This window comes from Bufo gargarizans, chromosome 9 (genome assembly GCF_014858855.1).
Source record: "Bufo gargarizans isolate SCDJY-AF-19 chromosome 9, ASM1485885v1, whole genome shotgun sequence".
NCBI lineage: Eukaryota > Metazoa > Chordata > Amphibia > Anura > Bufonidae > Bufo > Bufo gargarizans.
In genome coordinates, this window is record NC_058088.1 from 177048503 (window position 1) to 177061659 (window position 13157).

A 13157-nucleotide genomic window follows, 5' to 3' on the forward strand; every position below is an offset into this window, starting at 1 on the left:
GACAATCTCTAACACGGGTCCACAGATCTATTTATTGCTCCAGTTGCACTTCTAGATTTTCCTCAGGGGCTTGTCATGTAACCGCCAAAACTTCTAACAGATGGTGACTGTTGAAGGATGGAACTGAGCATGTGCGGCCACCTCAGCAAGGTGGACAGAGAACTAAGGAAAAGCACAAACAGCAGGTGGCGCTATACAGATACATTTTATTGAGTAACTCAGTGCCTAAACTATATTTATAATTATATGCAGTTAAAAAAAAAAAGTATTCAGATCCTGTTTTTGAAAAATGTAGAATCATTTTTGTGGGACAACCCCTTTAAGCCAGGTGTCTTAGCTGCAGGTAGCATGTTCTAGAGCAGATATATAGTTTTGTAAGAAAAGATTCACTGTAACTTGTATTTTATTCAATTAAATCCCTGCTTATTCTGTGCTTAGGAGTCCAGTGGGCAGTGCTACTCCATACTCTGCTCCGTACTGGTGAGGGGCAAAAACAGCTGTCAGAAGGAGTCCTTTTTATTTTTGGACAAGCCTCGGGTTGGCTAATATCCTTAATTATGTTGCAGAAGTAGCTACCTCCACTAGGTGGCACTGCAGAGATCGCTTTCTCTGCCTTAGAAGAGAGCTAATCTGCATATCCTGTTTCCCAGAGAGCACTGCCTGGTCTATGAGACTCTCTACGCCAGCTCTGGCACTCGCCCTAAGGAGAATCCCCACCTACAAGGCTTTATCTATGGCAGAGATGTCAAACACGTGGCCCTTAAGGTGTTGCAAAACCACAGCTTCCATCATGCCCGGACAGCCTATCGGAGCATGCTAGGAGTTGTAGTTTTGCAACAGTTGACGAGCCTGATCTATGGTGTTACATAGGACCACAGAGAACACCTATTCCATTATCTGTACTCAGAGTTCTCATGATGTTTTACATGTATATAATAGACATTTTAATTATATATAGTCGCCGATGCCACATTTTTGAAAACATTAAATATTATTTTTATAAAATATTTTGTATCGAAATTTTTGCTGTGCACCTAAGATATATAATGACAAGTGCCTTAAAGGCTATGTACACCTTCGGGGGAATATTATTATTTTTTGATTGCATTTTACTCATTTTGGGGGTAAATATTTTTTCAATTGGCCTTTATAAAAAATATTGAGCCATTCTGTCTCAAAGGGTTAACTGGTTTTTTAGCTGTGTGAATCCTACTTTCACTTTGTGCCCGGTCGTCTAATAAACCTTATCTCTAATTTACTAAAAGGTCATAAGCACTTATTTAACCCACATTCTCATCAGTAAGATAAGAATTGGGGTATAACGAGTGTTTATAACGTAAGAGATGAGGAGCCATCGGCTGACAAACGGTAAAAATACAGAGCCTGCTACTAGAGAATCTCAAGGCTGTACAGAGAAAGAGGCTCAACATTTTTTATAAAGACCAACTGAAAAAAATATTTCTAGTTCAAAATGAGTACAATGCAAAATAAATAAAAAAAATGCCCCCAAAAGATGTACATAGCCTTTAAATAATACATTGATGTACGATGCTCTGCCAAAGACAATGAAAATCGGCCTTTTGTGTTGCTTGTCTTTTAAGCTTAAGGCAACAAAATAAAAAACTTTTCTGGACTCTGCTCCTGGTCATTTGGTATCTTTATTACAGTTGTGATCCCAATCAGTAGCTCTGTACAGGCGAGGACGACAGGGGTGTAAGAGGGGCGGTATTATTAGGAGTTCAGTCCAGGAATCCGAGATCTATGGCTTCTGGCAGCTGCGGGTGAATTATTCGCGTAGCCAGTCGTTCAATGTCATCCAGGCTGAGAAGACACAGACTGCGCTCGTAGTCCTGGAAAGAGAGAAAGTACAATGTACGGGTAACCAGAGGGAGCAAAAAGGCCTCGTTCACACAGTGCAGTTGCTGAATGCTCATCTGTATTTGCTATGCAATGGAACTGAATCCCATCCAGTTATTAGCCTTTTGGATCTGGGGAAGAGGCAAAATACAGTTTCCACCAATCTCTTATGTCGTATGATCAGTTGTTTCCTACCCTGGCTAAGGCTGTATTCACACAGTGCGGTTGTGCAGAGTACTACACCGCATTAACAGCCTGTGTTTTTACCGCAAATTGCTGCCGTTTCAAGGAGTTTCCCCTCTTCTAGCTGCGTAAGGGCTCTTTCACACTTGCGTTCTTGTCTTCCGGCATAGAGTTCCGTCGTCGGGGCTCTATGCCGGAAGAATCCTGATCAGGATTATCCCCATGCATTCTGAATGGGGTGAAATCCGTTCAGGATGCATCAGGATGTCTTCAGTTCCGGAACGGAACGTTTTTTGGCCGGAGAAAATACCGCAGCATGCTGCGCTTTTTGCTCCGGCCAAAAATCCTGAAGACTTGCCGCAAGGCCGGATCCGGAATTAATGCCCATTGAAAGGCATTGATCCGGATCCGGCCTTAAGCTAAACGTCGTTTCGGCGCATTGCCGGATACGACGTTTAGCTTTTTCTGAATGGTTACCATGGCTGCCGGGACGCTAAAGTCCTGGCAGCCATGGTAAAGTGTAGTGGGGAGCGGGGGAGCAGCATACTTACCGTCCGTGCGGCTCCCGGGGCGCTCCAGAGTGACGTCAGGGCGCCCCAGGCGCATGGATGACGTGATCGCATGGCACGTCATTCTGGAGCGCCCCGGGAGCCGCGCGGACTGTAAGTATGTTGCTCCCCCGCTCCCTGCTCCTACTATGGCAACCAGGAGTTTAATAGCGTCCTGGCTGCCATAGTAACACTGAAAGCATTTTGAAGACGGATCCGTCTTCAAATGCTTTCAGTACACTTGTGTTTTTCCGGATCCGGCGTGTACCTCTGGCAAGTGGAGTACACGCCGGATCCGGACGACGCAAGTGTGAAAGAGGCCTAACTGTAATTTGAGGTAAAATTTGCAGTATGGTTGTAAGCCAAGTAGGGAAACCCTCAGCACAAAGTGTGAATACACCCTAACAGTGACTAACATATTATGGGTCCATTCACACGTCCGTAGTGTATTGCGGATCCGCAATACAACCGGACGGCACCCCCCCATAGAACTGCCTATTGTCCGCAATTGCGGACGAGAATAGGACATGTTCTATTTTTTGCGGAGCCGCGGCACGGAAATTCGGATAGCACACTGTGTGCTGTCTGCATCTTTCCTGCCCCCATAAATAATTAATGGGTCCGAACCCGTTTCTCTAAATTGCGGAATGGATGCGGACCCATTTGCGGACGTGTGAATGGAGCCTAAAGGGCATCTGTCAGCAGTTTTGTACCTATGAAACTGGCTGACCTGTTAGGCTACTTTCACACTAGCCATCATGGATCTGCAAATATGCCTCCGTTACCATAATACAACCGCATGCATCCGTCTTAAACACCACTGAAAGTCAATGGGGGACGGATCCGTCCCCATTGATTTACATTGTGTGTCAGGACGGATGCGTCTTGCTCCAGCGTTTTTCTGTCCGCGATGGGGGCGCAACCAAACGGAACAGAATTTCATCCAATTCAGTTTTGCCCCCAATTGACAATGAATGGGAACAAAACAGAAGCGTTTTCTTCCGCTATCGAGATCCTATGATGGATCTCAATAGCACAATTTTATAGGATTGGATACCCGCTTCAATCTAACGTTTAAGACCATTTTTACACTTTGTATATTCTGTATAACGGCGTGTCTGCTGTGCTCTCCAACCTGATGAAGCCTTCACCCTTGAACATTTATCAAAACTGGTGCAAGAGAAGAATGGAGTCATTGCTGAAAGCATCCAATTAGATAACCGCTATTAGACCGCACGATGTTCGGGCCAATCATTGGGAACGAATGTTCATTATACTGACCCGTATTAACGTGCTGACTGATGGCCATCTTTCATCAGGATAAAACATGCCCGACTATCGGCAGCAACGCTCCCTGTGCTGCCAATAATCAACAGAACTGAACGAAGGAGGAATGACTGCGGTAGCCATCTTTCCTCCCACATTCGGTGTACAAACAAACGCCAATGGATGTGCTATTGCCCAAAGGCACTCGCACCGCCCGAACATTAGGCGGCGTACTACAGCCCTAAGGCCGGATTCAAATCACGTTTCGTTTTCCGTTCCTCCGATCAGTCAGAAGCACAGAAAAATCTGGATCCTTTATTTTGAGCGTCCGTTCCGTCTGAGATCCGTTATTTTTGACAGGAGACGCAGGAATTTTTCTCCCTTCTCTCATAATGGATCTCAGATGGCCCTGACAAAAACGGATGCTCAAAATGATGGATCTGTTTTGTTTTTTTTCTACCAGATCAGAAGAACGGAAAACTCAACAGTGATGTGAACCCGGCCTGAGTCTGCAGAAGCCAGGATCATGGACAGCTCCTTTACGTTACCTTTTGTACATATTCCAAAACTCTCTCTGCATCAGAGGGGCTGAAGTGCTTCCCCAGGATGACAGCCAGGGACTTCCAAACTGCGCTCCCTCCGACCTCCGGTGATGATCGCTCCTTCACCATTAGGTTCAGTCTTGCGCCAGGTCCAATGGAGTAAAAGGAAAGACTATGTTCATCTGAAAACCAGGAGGACAAGGATAAAGTGGGGCTAAAAGTAAACTTTTGAATAAAAAGGTAAAAACTATTCTAAATGTCCTAACATTTTTGTAATGTACTTTATTTTTCATGTATTTCTTACAACAGCGGTCCCCAACCGCCGGGCCGCGGCCCAGGAGCGGGCTCTGGAAGATGGTTTGCCAGGTCTTAGCGATCAGGGCAGTCTTTAACGCTGTACTAATGAAGCGCTTCCATCATGGAAGCGCTTCATTAGTACAGAAGGACCAGGAAGCGGTGAAGGATCTGTACTCACCGCTTCCTCTGGTCCACGGCTCGGCTATCGGCTGTGCAGGGCTGCGCACAGCGTGAGGTCGCTCTGTGACCTCACACTGTGCGCCGCTATACACAGCCGACAGCAGAATGAAGAGGATCGCGATGGTGACCAGGAGCAGGAGAGGCAAGTGTTTTTTTTTTTTTGTTTTTGTTTTTTTATTTGCACTGGGGGCTGATCTGAGGTCTGACCTGAGGTGTAATGAAAAATATTTTTTTCTTCTTGTTGTTCTCCTCTAAAACCTAGGTGCATCTTATAGGGCGAAAAATACAGTACAGTGCAGCAGAGACCATAGTCTGTTTATATAGTCGTTATATATTTTAATATGCACCTTGTGTTTTGTTATGCGCGTGAATCAGTCAGCCCCGCCGGCCTCTACATAACTTAGGCGCGGGCCATGTGACTTGCTTAAATGTACGCTTAGATTTGAGTCATTTTCTACCCCAAAAAAAGGCATTAAAAAAAATTATAAATGAGACAGGCCGGTTGGCCGGTCCCCTTGGAAAACTTGCGCGAGTAGGGAAAAGACGTAGATTCAGCCGCAAATCCCCTTTGCAACCAAATCTGCAACAAAAGTACGCCAAAAGCGGCGTTCTTTAGATCATAAATGACCCCCATAATCTGTTAAATTGCAATCTATGGGAGAAGCAATCAGACAATAGCATTTTCAAGTCCCTTAGGGGGACGTAAAATAAGTGTAAAAAAATGTATATGGTACAGTGAATGCCATAATGAAAAAAAAAAAAAAAAAAAAAGGCCAATTCACCACCTTCTTCGTTTCTACCTGTGGTGGAATTGCATTTATTTTTTTCAATTCCACCCCATTGGGAATTTTTTTATTTTTTCTTACAGCTTCCCACTATATTGTGTGCCGTCATGTGAACAAAAAAAAAAAAGTTACGTCTTCAGGGAGACAGGAAGTAAAATAAAAAGAAAATACAAAAAATAATGGAAAATCACATGATCCTGAAGGGGCTTCAGATGTCTGACCTAGGTGGCATTCTGGCCGTGTGCACCGCATCACAGTGCAGACCCGTTGACTTCAATGAGTTTGTGCTCCACATGGGACATGCCTTATATTAACAGTTTATTAGGCCGGAAAAAAAAGACATTTGTCCATCCAGTTCGGCCTGTAATCCTGCAAGTTGATCCAGAGGAAGGCAAAAAAAAAAAAAAATACAAAACTGTGAGGTAGAAGCCAATTATCCTCACTTTAGGAAAAATAAAAAAAATTTCTCCCAGTCCGCCGCTGTCAAGTCTAGAACTTACCTCCTCATAGAAACTGATTAAATTAGTTAGACATGACCGATCCCTCATGAAGCCATGCTGATATGGCGTTATTTGCTTATTTCCGTTGAGATCCTCCAAGATAGCATCTCTTAAAAAACCTTCAAACAGTTTACCCACAACAGATGTTAAACTTACCGGCCTATAGTTTCCGGGCTCCGATTTTAGACCCTTTTTGAATATTGGCACCACATTTGCCATGCGCCAATCCTGTGGGACATTCCCTGTCAGTATAGAGTCCGCAAATATCAGAAATAAGGGTCTGGCTATGACATTACTTAATTCTCTTAGGATACGGGGGTGTATGCCATCTGGTCCTGGCGATTTGACTATTTTAATCTTTTTAAGAGGCCGCTGTACTTCTTCCTGGGTCAGACAGGGCACAGTTAATGGGGAATTTATTTTTACATTCTGCATTTCATCTGACAGTTTATTTTCCTCAGTGAATACATTGGAGAAAAAAAATATTTAACAGCTTTGCTTTCTCCTCGTCGCTCTCTGCAACTCCCCCCTTATTACTCTGTAGAGGGCCGACTCCTTCAGATTTATACTTTTTACCATTTATATAATTGAAGAACATTTTAGGATTAGTTTTACTCACTTTGGCAACAATCTCTCGGTCTCTAGTTTGGCCGCTTTTATTTGCTTTTTAAACATTCAATTTTTTTCCTAATCGTTTTTCAGTGCTTCCTCGCTAATCTCCATTTTTAGTGATTTATATGCTTTCTTTCTGTCATTTATTGCTTTCTTTACAGTTCTATTTATCCACATTGTTTTTTTCTGGTTCCTTAACCTTTTATTCCCATAACGTATCTACCTGCCACAATTAGATTTTAGGATGCTTTTAAAAATATCTCATTTTGTGGATGTATTTTTATTTTTGAGGACTTTGTCCCAGATAGTTAGGCCTATGGCCTCTCTTAGTTGGCAAAATTTAGCTTTTTGAAGTTTGGTATTTTTGTTCCTCCCTGAAGAAACGCTCTTTTGAATGATAATTGGAAGGTTATTACTTTATGGTCACTATTTCCCAGGTGTCCCCCGACCTGCACGTCTGTTGTTCTGTCCGGTCTATTGGTTAATACTAAGTCCAGTATGGCCGTCCCTCTAGTCGGGTCCTGAACCAGTTGGGAAAGGTAATAGTCCTTTATGAGATGTACAGGTTTCCGTTTCCCAGTCTATATCTGGGTAGTTGAAGTCCCCCATAATAACCACCTCATTATGATCTGCCGCCTCGTCTATCTCGTTTAGTAGTAGATTTTCTGTGACTTCGGTTTATTAGGTGGTTTATAATAAACTCCTATTAGTAATTTATTATCGTTTTTGCCTCCATGTATCTCTACCCACAGTGACTCCACATGTTCATGTCCCTCACTTATATCTTCACGGAGTGTGGGCTTTAGACAGGACTTTACATAAAGGCAGACCTCTCCCCCTCTCCGGTTTTGGCGATCCTTTCCAAACTGCCCAGTCAGAGCCATCATCCAGCCAACAAGTGCGCCAAGGACCCATGGAAGTCAATGGCTCTGCAACAGGATGCGTCTTCCACGCGACTGGAATCCATGTTTTGCGCATGTGCGATTTGCAGAATGCAAAACATTAAGGGCTCGGTCACACGACCGTTGGTGTCTAGTGCTGTGAACTGAAAATTGCGGTCCGCAATGCACGGGCACCTTCCGTGGGGCAGGCGCATGGGGATCGCAGACCCATTCACTTGAATGGGTCTGCAATCTCTCTGTTCCGCAAAAAAGATAGAGCATGTTCTATCTTTTTGCGGTGCGGAGGCACGGAACGGAACCCCAGAAAGCACTTCGTAGTGCTTCCGTAGTGTTCTGTATCTCCGGATTTGCGGACCAATTGAAATGAATGGCAACGGACCGGTGCCCGTGTACTGCTGATCCACAAATGCGGTCCGCAATACGGTAACGGGACACCAACGGCCGTGTGAACGAGCCCTAACTGTTCATGCACATGGCCGTTGCCGTTTTTTGCAGTCTGCAAATTCTGGATCCACAATACACGGAAAACGGCCGTGTGCATTCTGCGGAATAGAACGTTCTGCCCACGGACAAGAATAGGACACGTTCTATCTTTTTTGATTGGGCACGGAACGGACATACGGCTGGGGACTGCACACGGGTGTGCTGTCCGAATCTTTTGTGGCCCCACTGAAGTGAATGGGACCGCATCCGATCAGCCAAAAATGCGAAATCGGATGCGGACCAAAACCACACTCGTATGCATAAGGCCTTACGGTCATGGGAATGCCGCCTTAGGGTCCATTCACACAACCATATGCGTTTTTGCAGATCCGCAAAACGCGGGTACCGGCTGTGTGCGTTCCGCACTTTGCGGATCAGAATGTCCTTCCCTATGATAGAAATTACTATTCTTGTACGCAAAAACGGACAAGAAAAAGACATGGGTGCGGACAGCATGCTGTCCTCATCTTTTGTGGCCCCCGTTGAAATGAATGGGTCTGCATTCGATCTGCAAAATTGGTCATGTGAATGGGCCCCTAGAAAAATCCTTTTCTAAATTCCCTATTCCCAGTCTGGGATGGTGAACATGGCACCGGCCCCTCATTAGACATAACACGGTATAGCACATAACTGTGCACACCCAATATAGTGTCAGGATTATGCTGGAAAGCAGTACGTATACCTAAAAAATACACGGGGAGGGGGGGGGGGGGGGGGGTCCGTACCTGACAGCGCTTTACCCCTGAACAACAACCTCTGCTGCGACACCGGCACCTGTAACTTTTCCTCCACTTGTCTTTTCACTGCAAGAATCGTGTCACTCTCAGAGACCTGGAAGAAGTCAAATAAGAACAATGACGTCACCTGCAAGGAGACAACGCTGGGAGTTATAGTACCGTGGCACCTCCCTATCAATATCATGGTATTCTACAACAGCAATTAGGTGACCATTTGTAGGACTGGTGCACACACAGTCTTTTTTAGTTTTCCAAGAAGGATTTTGCCCAATCCATGCTCCCCCTCCAACATCCCGGGAGAGGCAGGAGGCCCTCACCCACATCACATGCTGTAGTTCGGCAAATCTGGTAGTTTTTTACGGCAGAGGAGCAGACTATCGGAATTACCGTATCCGGCATGACCAGACACCATCCCATTCACTATAATGGGATCTGTTGGGTGCCAGCCATATGCCAGAAAAATAAAACTTTTCGATTTTTGGGAGGGGGAGGGAATTTGGCAGCACCTCTTGCCAGAAGGGCCATGGCAGTGTCCGGCTATGCGGGATACGGTAATTCTAGTAGTCTCTGCCAGAAAAAGACTACCTGATTTATCAAACGCAAATGTGGACGCTGACTCTTCTCTAAGGGCTCATTCAGACGGCCGTATGCTGTCCGCAAAATGCGGATCCTTATATACTTCTTTGAGGCCCTTTTCTTCTGTTCTATGGCTCCGCAAAACAAATAAAACTTGTCCTATACTTGTCAGTGAAAATCAGGATGTGGCCCCATTAAAGTTTATGGGTCCGCAAAAATGCGGACAGCATACGGCCGTCTGAATGAGCCCTAACATGTATGGGCATCTTTATAGGGGCTGTCTCACTTCAGGAAATGGCATTTATCCTGTACAGAACGTTAACACAAGGCACTTACTAATGTATTGTGATTGTCCATATTGCCTCCTTTGCTGGCTGGATTCATTTTCCATCACATTATACACTGCTCGTTTCCATGGTTATGACCACCCTGTAATCCAGCAGTGGTGGTCGTGCTTGTCCACTATAGAAGAAAAGCACCAGCCTATGTGCGCTCCGACGGTCGCGGCCACCACAGAGGTCAGCACTTATTCCTATCGTGTGCAAGCACGACCACCACTGATGGATTGCAGGGTCATGGTCGTAACCATGGAAACAAGCAGTGTATAATGTGATGGAAAAATGAATCCAGCCAGCAAAGGAAGCAATATGGACAATCACAATACATTAGCAAGTCTCTTGTATTCACTTTCTTTACATGATAAATGCCACTTGCTGAAGTGAGACAGCCCCTTTAAGAACTGTGACACAATGGGGCAGATAAGCCCCTATAACATACAGTCACTCCAGGTTGGAAAAATAAAGCTGAAAAACACAGCAGGCCGTGCAGGAAATCGTTGCCCTGCCGAGGAGAAAGCTGCAGCAAACCCCCCAGCACTTCTGCAACAAAACCCGCATCCGCTTGGTGCAAAATTTGCAGGTGACCTGCCAGATGTGGATTGAGGGAGTCTAACACAGTAGCTCTGGAACTACACAGCACCGCCCATCGTCTAGTGGTCAGAGATGGTTACTGCAGCGCTTCTCCCATTCCCTACAAAATGGACAGAGCTGCCGTGCCTTCAGCACTTTGATTAGAAGAAGTCAGCGCCAGGCAGGTGTGATCACAGCCTCATGACTGGCCCTGTCAATCCAAGTTCAGAGGGCGCGGCAGTTGCAGAGAGAGAAGAGCCTCTAGGAGTAACGCCACCGGTGCTCCTAGAGCAGGCATCCTCAAACTGCGGCCCTCCAACTGTTGCAAAACTACAACTCCCAGCATGCCCAAACAGCCTACAGGTATCAGTCTACAGCAGGGCATGGTGGGAGCTGTAGTTTTACAACAGCTGGAGGGCCGCAGTTTGAGGATGCCTGTCCTAGAGGCTCATTTATATATAGTAAAACATCATTTTTCTCCCATATGAACATGGGGCCAACACAGATGCCTTCAGCTGCCAAGTGCACATGTAACAGGTCAGCCAGTGTGATAGGCACAAAACTGCTGACAGATGCCCTTTAATGTGTCTATTCACACAAAGTGGTTTTCCACGTTCCTTGGCGACACCACAAAAGCACACGCTATTTTTGTCTGAGATTGCAGACCCTTTCCGCACATTGTGGTCTATAGACCCATGCCATCCATTTAGTCTGTGATTTACACGGACCACTGGTAGGAGATGCTCTGGAAATAAGTTTTCAGCCGAGCAGTGTCCGTGGAATACGGATCACACATGGAGGGCAAAAAAACGGATGAAGCACCGACCATCCCGTCATGGGTGTGAACTCAGACATGTGACAGAAGCCTAAGGCCTTAGGCACACGGCCGTTGCCGGTTTTGCGGATCTAAAAAACACGTATACTGCCCGTGTGCGTCCTGCATTTTGCGTAATAGAACGTCCTGCCCTTTATAGGACTGTCCTATCCTTGTCCGTATTAAGCACAAGAATAGGACATGTTCTATTTATTTATTTATTTTTGTGGCCCCGTTGAAGCTGTTTGTCGGCACATGCGAGACCTAAACAATTTTATCGCCAATGAGAGTATAAAATGTGTGGGCTCACCCCCTGTAAACAGCTGCGGGGGGGGGGGGGGGGGGGGGGGCGTTCCGGTACACAGCGCCTTACTGCTGACCCAATCACTGTGGGCAGCGAATGGCTGCAGCGGTGACTTTCCGTCTACCTGCACATCACTTAGGCTCCATTCACACGTCTGCAATTTCGTTCTGCATTTTGCGGAACGGAATTGCGGACCCATTCATTCCTAAGGGGCAGCACTATGTGCTGCCCGGACACGGAATTGCGGATCCGCACTTCCGGGTCCACAATTCCGTTCCGCAAAAAAATAGAACATGTCCTATTCTTGTCCGCAACAGGCATATTCTATTAGTGCCGGCAATGTGCGGTCCGCAAAATGCGGAACGCACATTGCCACTTTCTATGTTTTGCGGATCCGCTGCTCCGTGTATCCACAAAACACGTTGCGGACGTGTGAATGGAGCCTAACTGTGACCGGTATGTCCCTGCAATAGGAAGTACTGCGGAATGCTTTTTAAAATTTAAAGGGGTCGTTCACCCCTTGGGGGCGTTTCGAGTAGACCCCTCAACGTGGAAGGACCTGCGGAGGGAATCATACTTACCTGATCCCTGTGTTCCCGCTCCTTCGCTCCCCCGCCATTGCTGCTGGTCTCAGGTCTCCCTGCGTCAGGATACGGTTGGACGCGGGTGACGTGACAACTGCAGCAGCGGTGTCGCCTCGCCCCCCCCCATGCGTCACATCACCGGATGTTGACTCAGGGAAAGCGGAGATCTGATAGTTTAAGTATGATGCAGGGGGGGAGGGGTCTGTCTGAAAGGTCCCCGGGGGTGAACATCCCCTTTAAGCTATTGCAGGGCTTGTAGACAACCCCTTTAAGTAAATGGTAAAATAGTGTACTGGAGTGCAGATGTCAGACTGTGCCAGGCAGATGGTTTACCCCCCAGCCTAGGCCCCGGGGTCCCTCCCTGGCACTATTACCCATGTAACCCTATCCAGTCCTGGGCAGCAGAGTGCCCGTTACCCGGTAACAGAGACCAAGGCGGTGTAACACCGGACACTTGCAAGAAACAACAGTGTGCCCACAGGAGGATGCCCCCGCAATGCCATCTTACACATCACTACTAAGGGCCTTCCCTCGCACCCCCGGTAGTACCTGCAGGCTGGTCTCCTTTCCTTTTAATGCTTTCACCGTAAGCTGCATCTCCGGGGCCAGCCGGGATCACCATAGAGTCTCTGGCAACGGCTAGAGCGTCTGGAAGTTCAGGGGTGAAGTCCGCCAAGAAGTGAGTGACGTCACGGGGAGCTACCGCTCCCGCTGAAGAGTGTATGTAGGCGGGTTCCTTCTGCGCAACGTCACTCCATCCGCTGCAGAACCGTTACTGGCCAACAGGTGGCGCTGTGCTTCAACTGGGAAGGAATCTAGCATTGTGCAGTTTGTGAGGGGATTTTTTTATATTTTTTGCGTTTTCGTTTTTTCGCCTGGAGCCATACCTTTTAATTTTTTCCGTTCTCATAGCCATATGAGGGCTTGTTTTTTGCAGGACAAGTTGTACTTTCTAATGCCACAATATAATATTGCATGCAATTTATTGGGGGGGGGGGGGAAACGCAATTTTGCCACAGTTTTACGGGTTTTGTTTTTACGGCATTCGCTATGTGGCAAAACTGACTTGTGCTCTTCAT

At 46.4% G+C, this 13157-nt stretch overlaps 1 protein-coding gene across 1 annotated transcript; it reads right to left on the bottom strand.

Annotated features, from left to right (window-relative positions):
* Positions 1 to 1639: 1639 nt before the first annotated feature.
* Positions 1640 to 12782, bottom strand: UBL4A (ubiquitin like 4A). Its single transcript, XM_044305670.1, has 4 exons — positions 12628 to 12782; positions 8881 to 8986; positions 4403 to 4578; positions 1640 to 1850 (listed from the first exon to the last, which is right to left on the bottom strand). Exons 1-4 carry the CDS (start codon positions 12673 to 12675, stop codon positions 1740 to 1742), a joined length of 441 nt encoding a protein of 146 aa, XP_044161605.1. The 5' UTR covers positions 12676 to 12782; the 3' UTR covers positions 1640 to 1739.
* Positions 12783 to 13157: the final 375 nt, after the last annotated feature.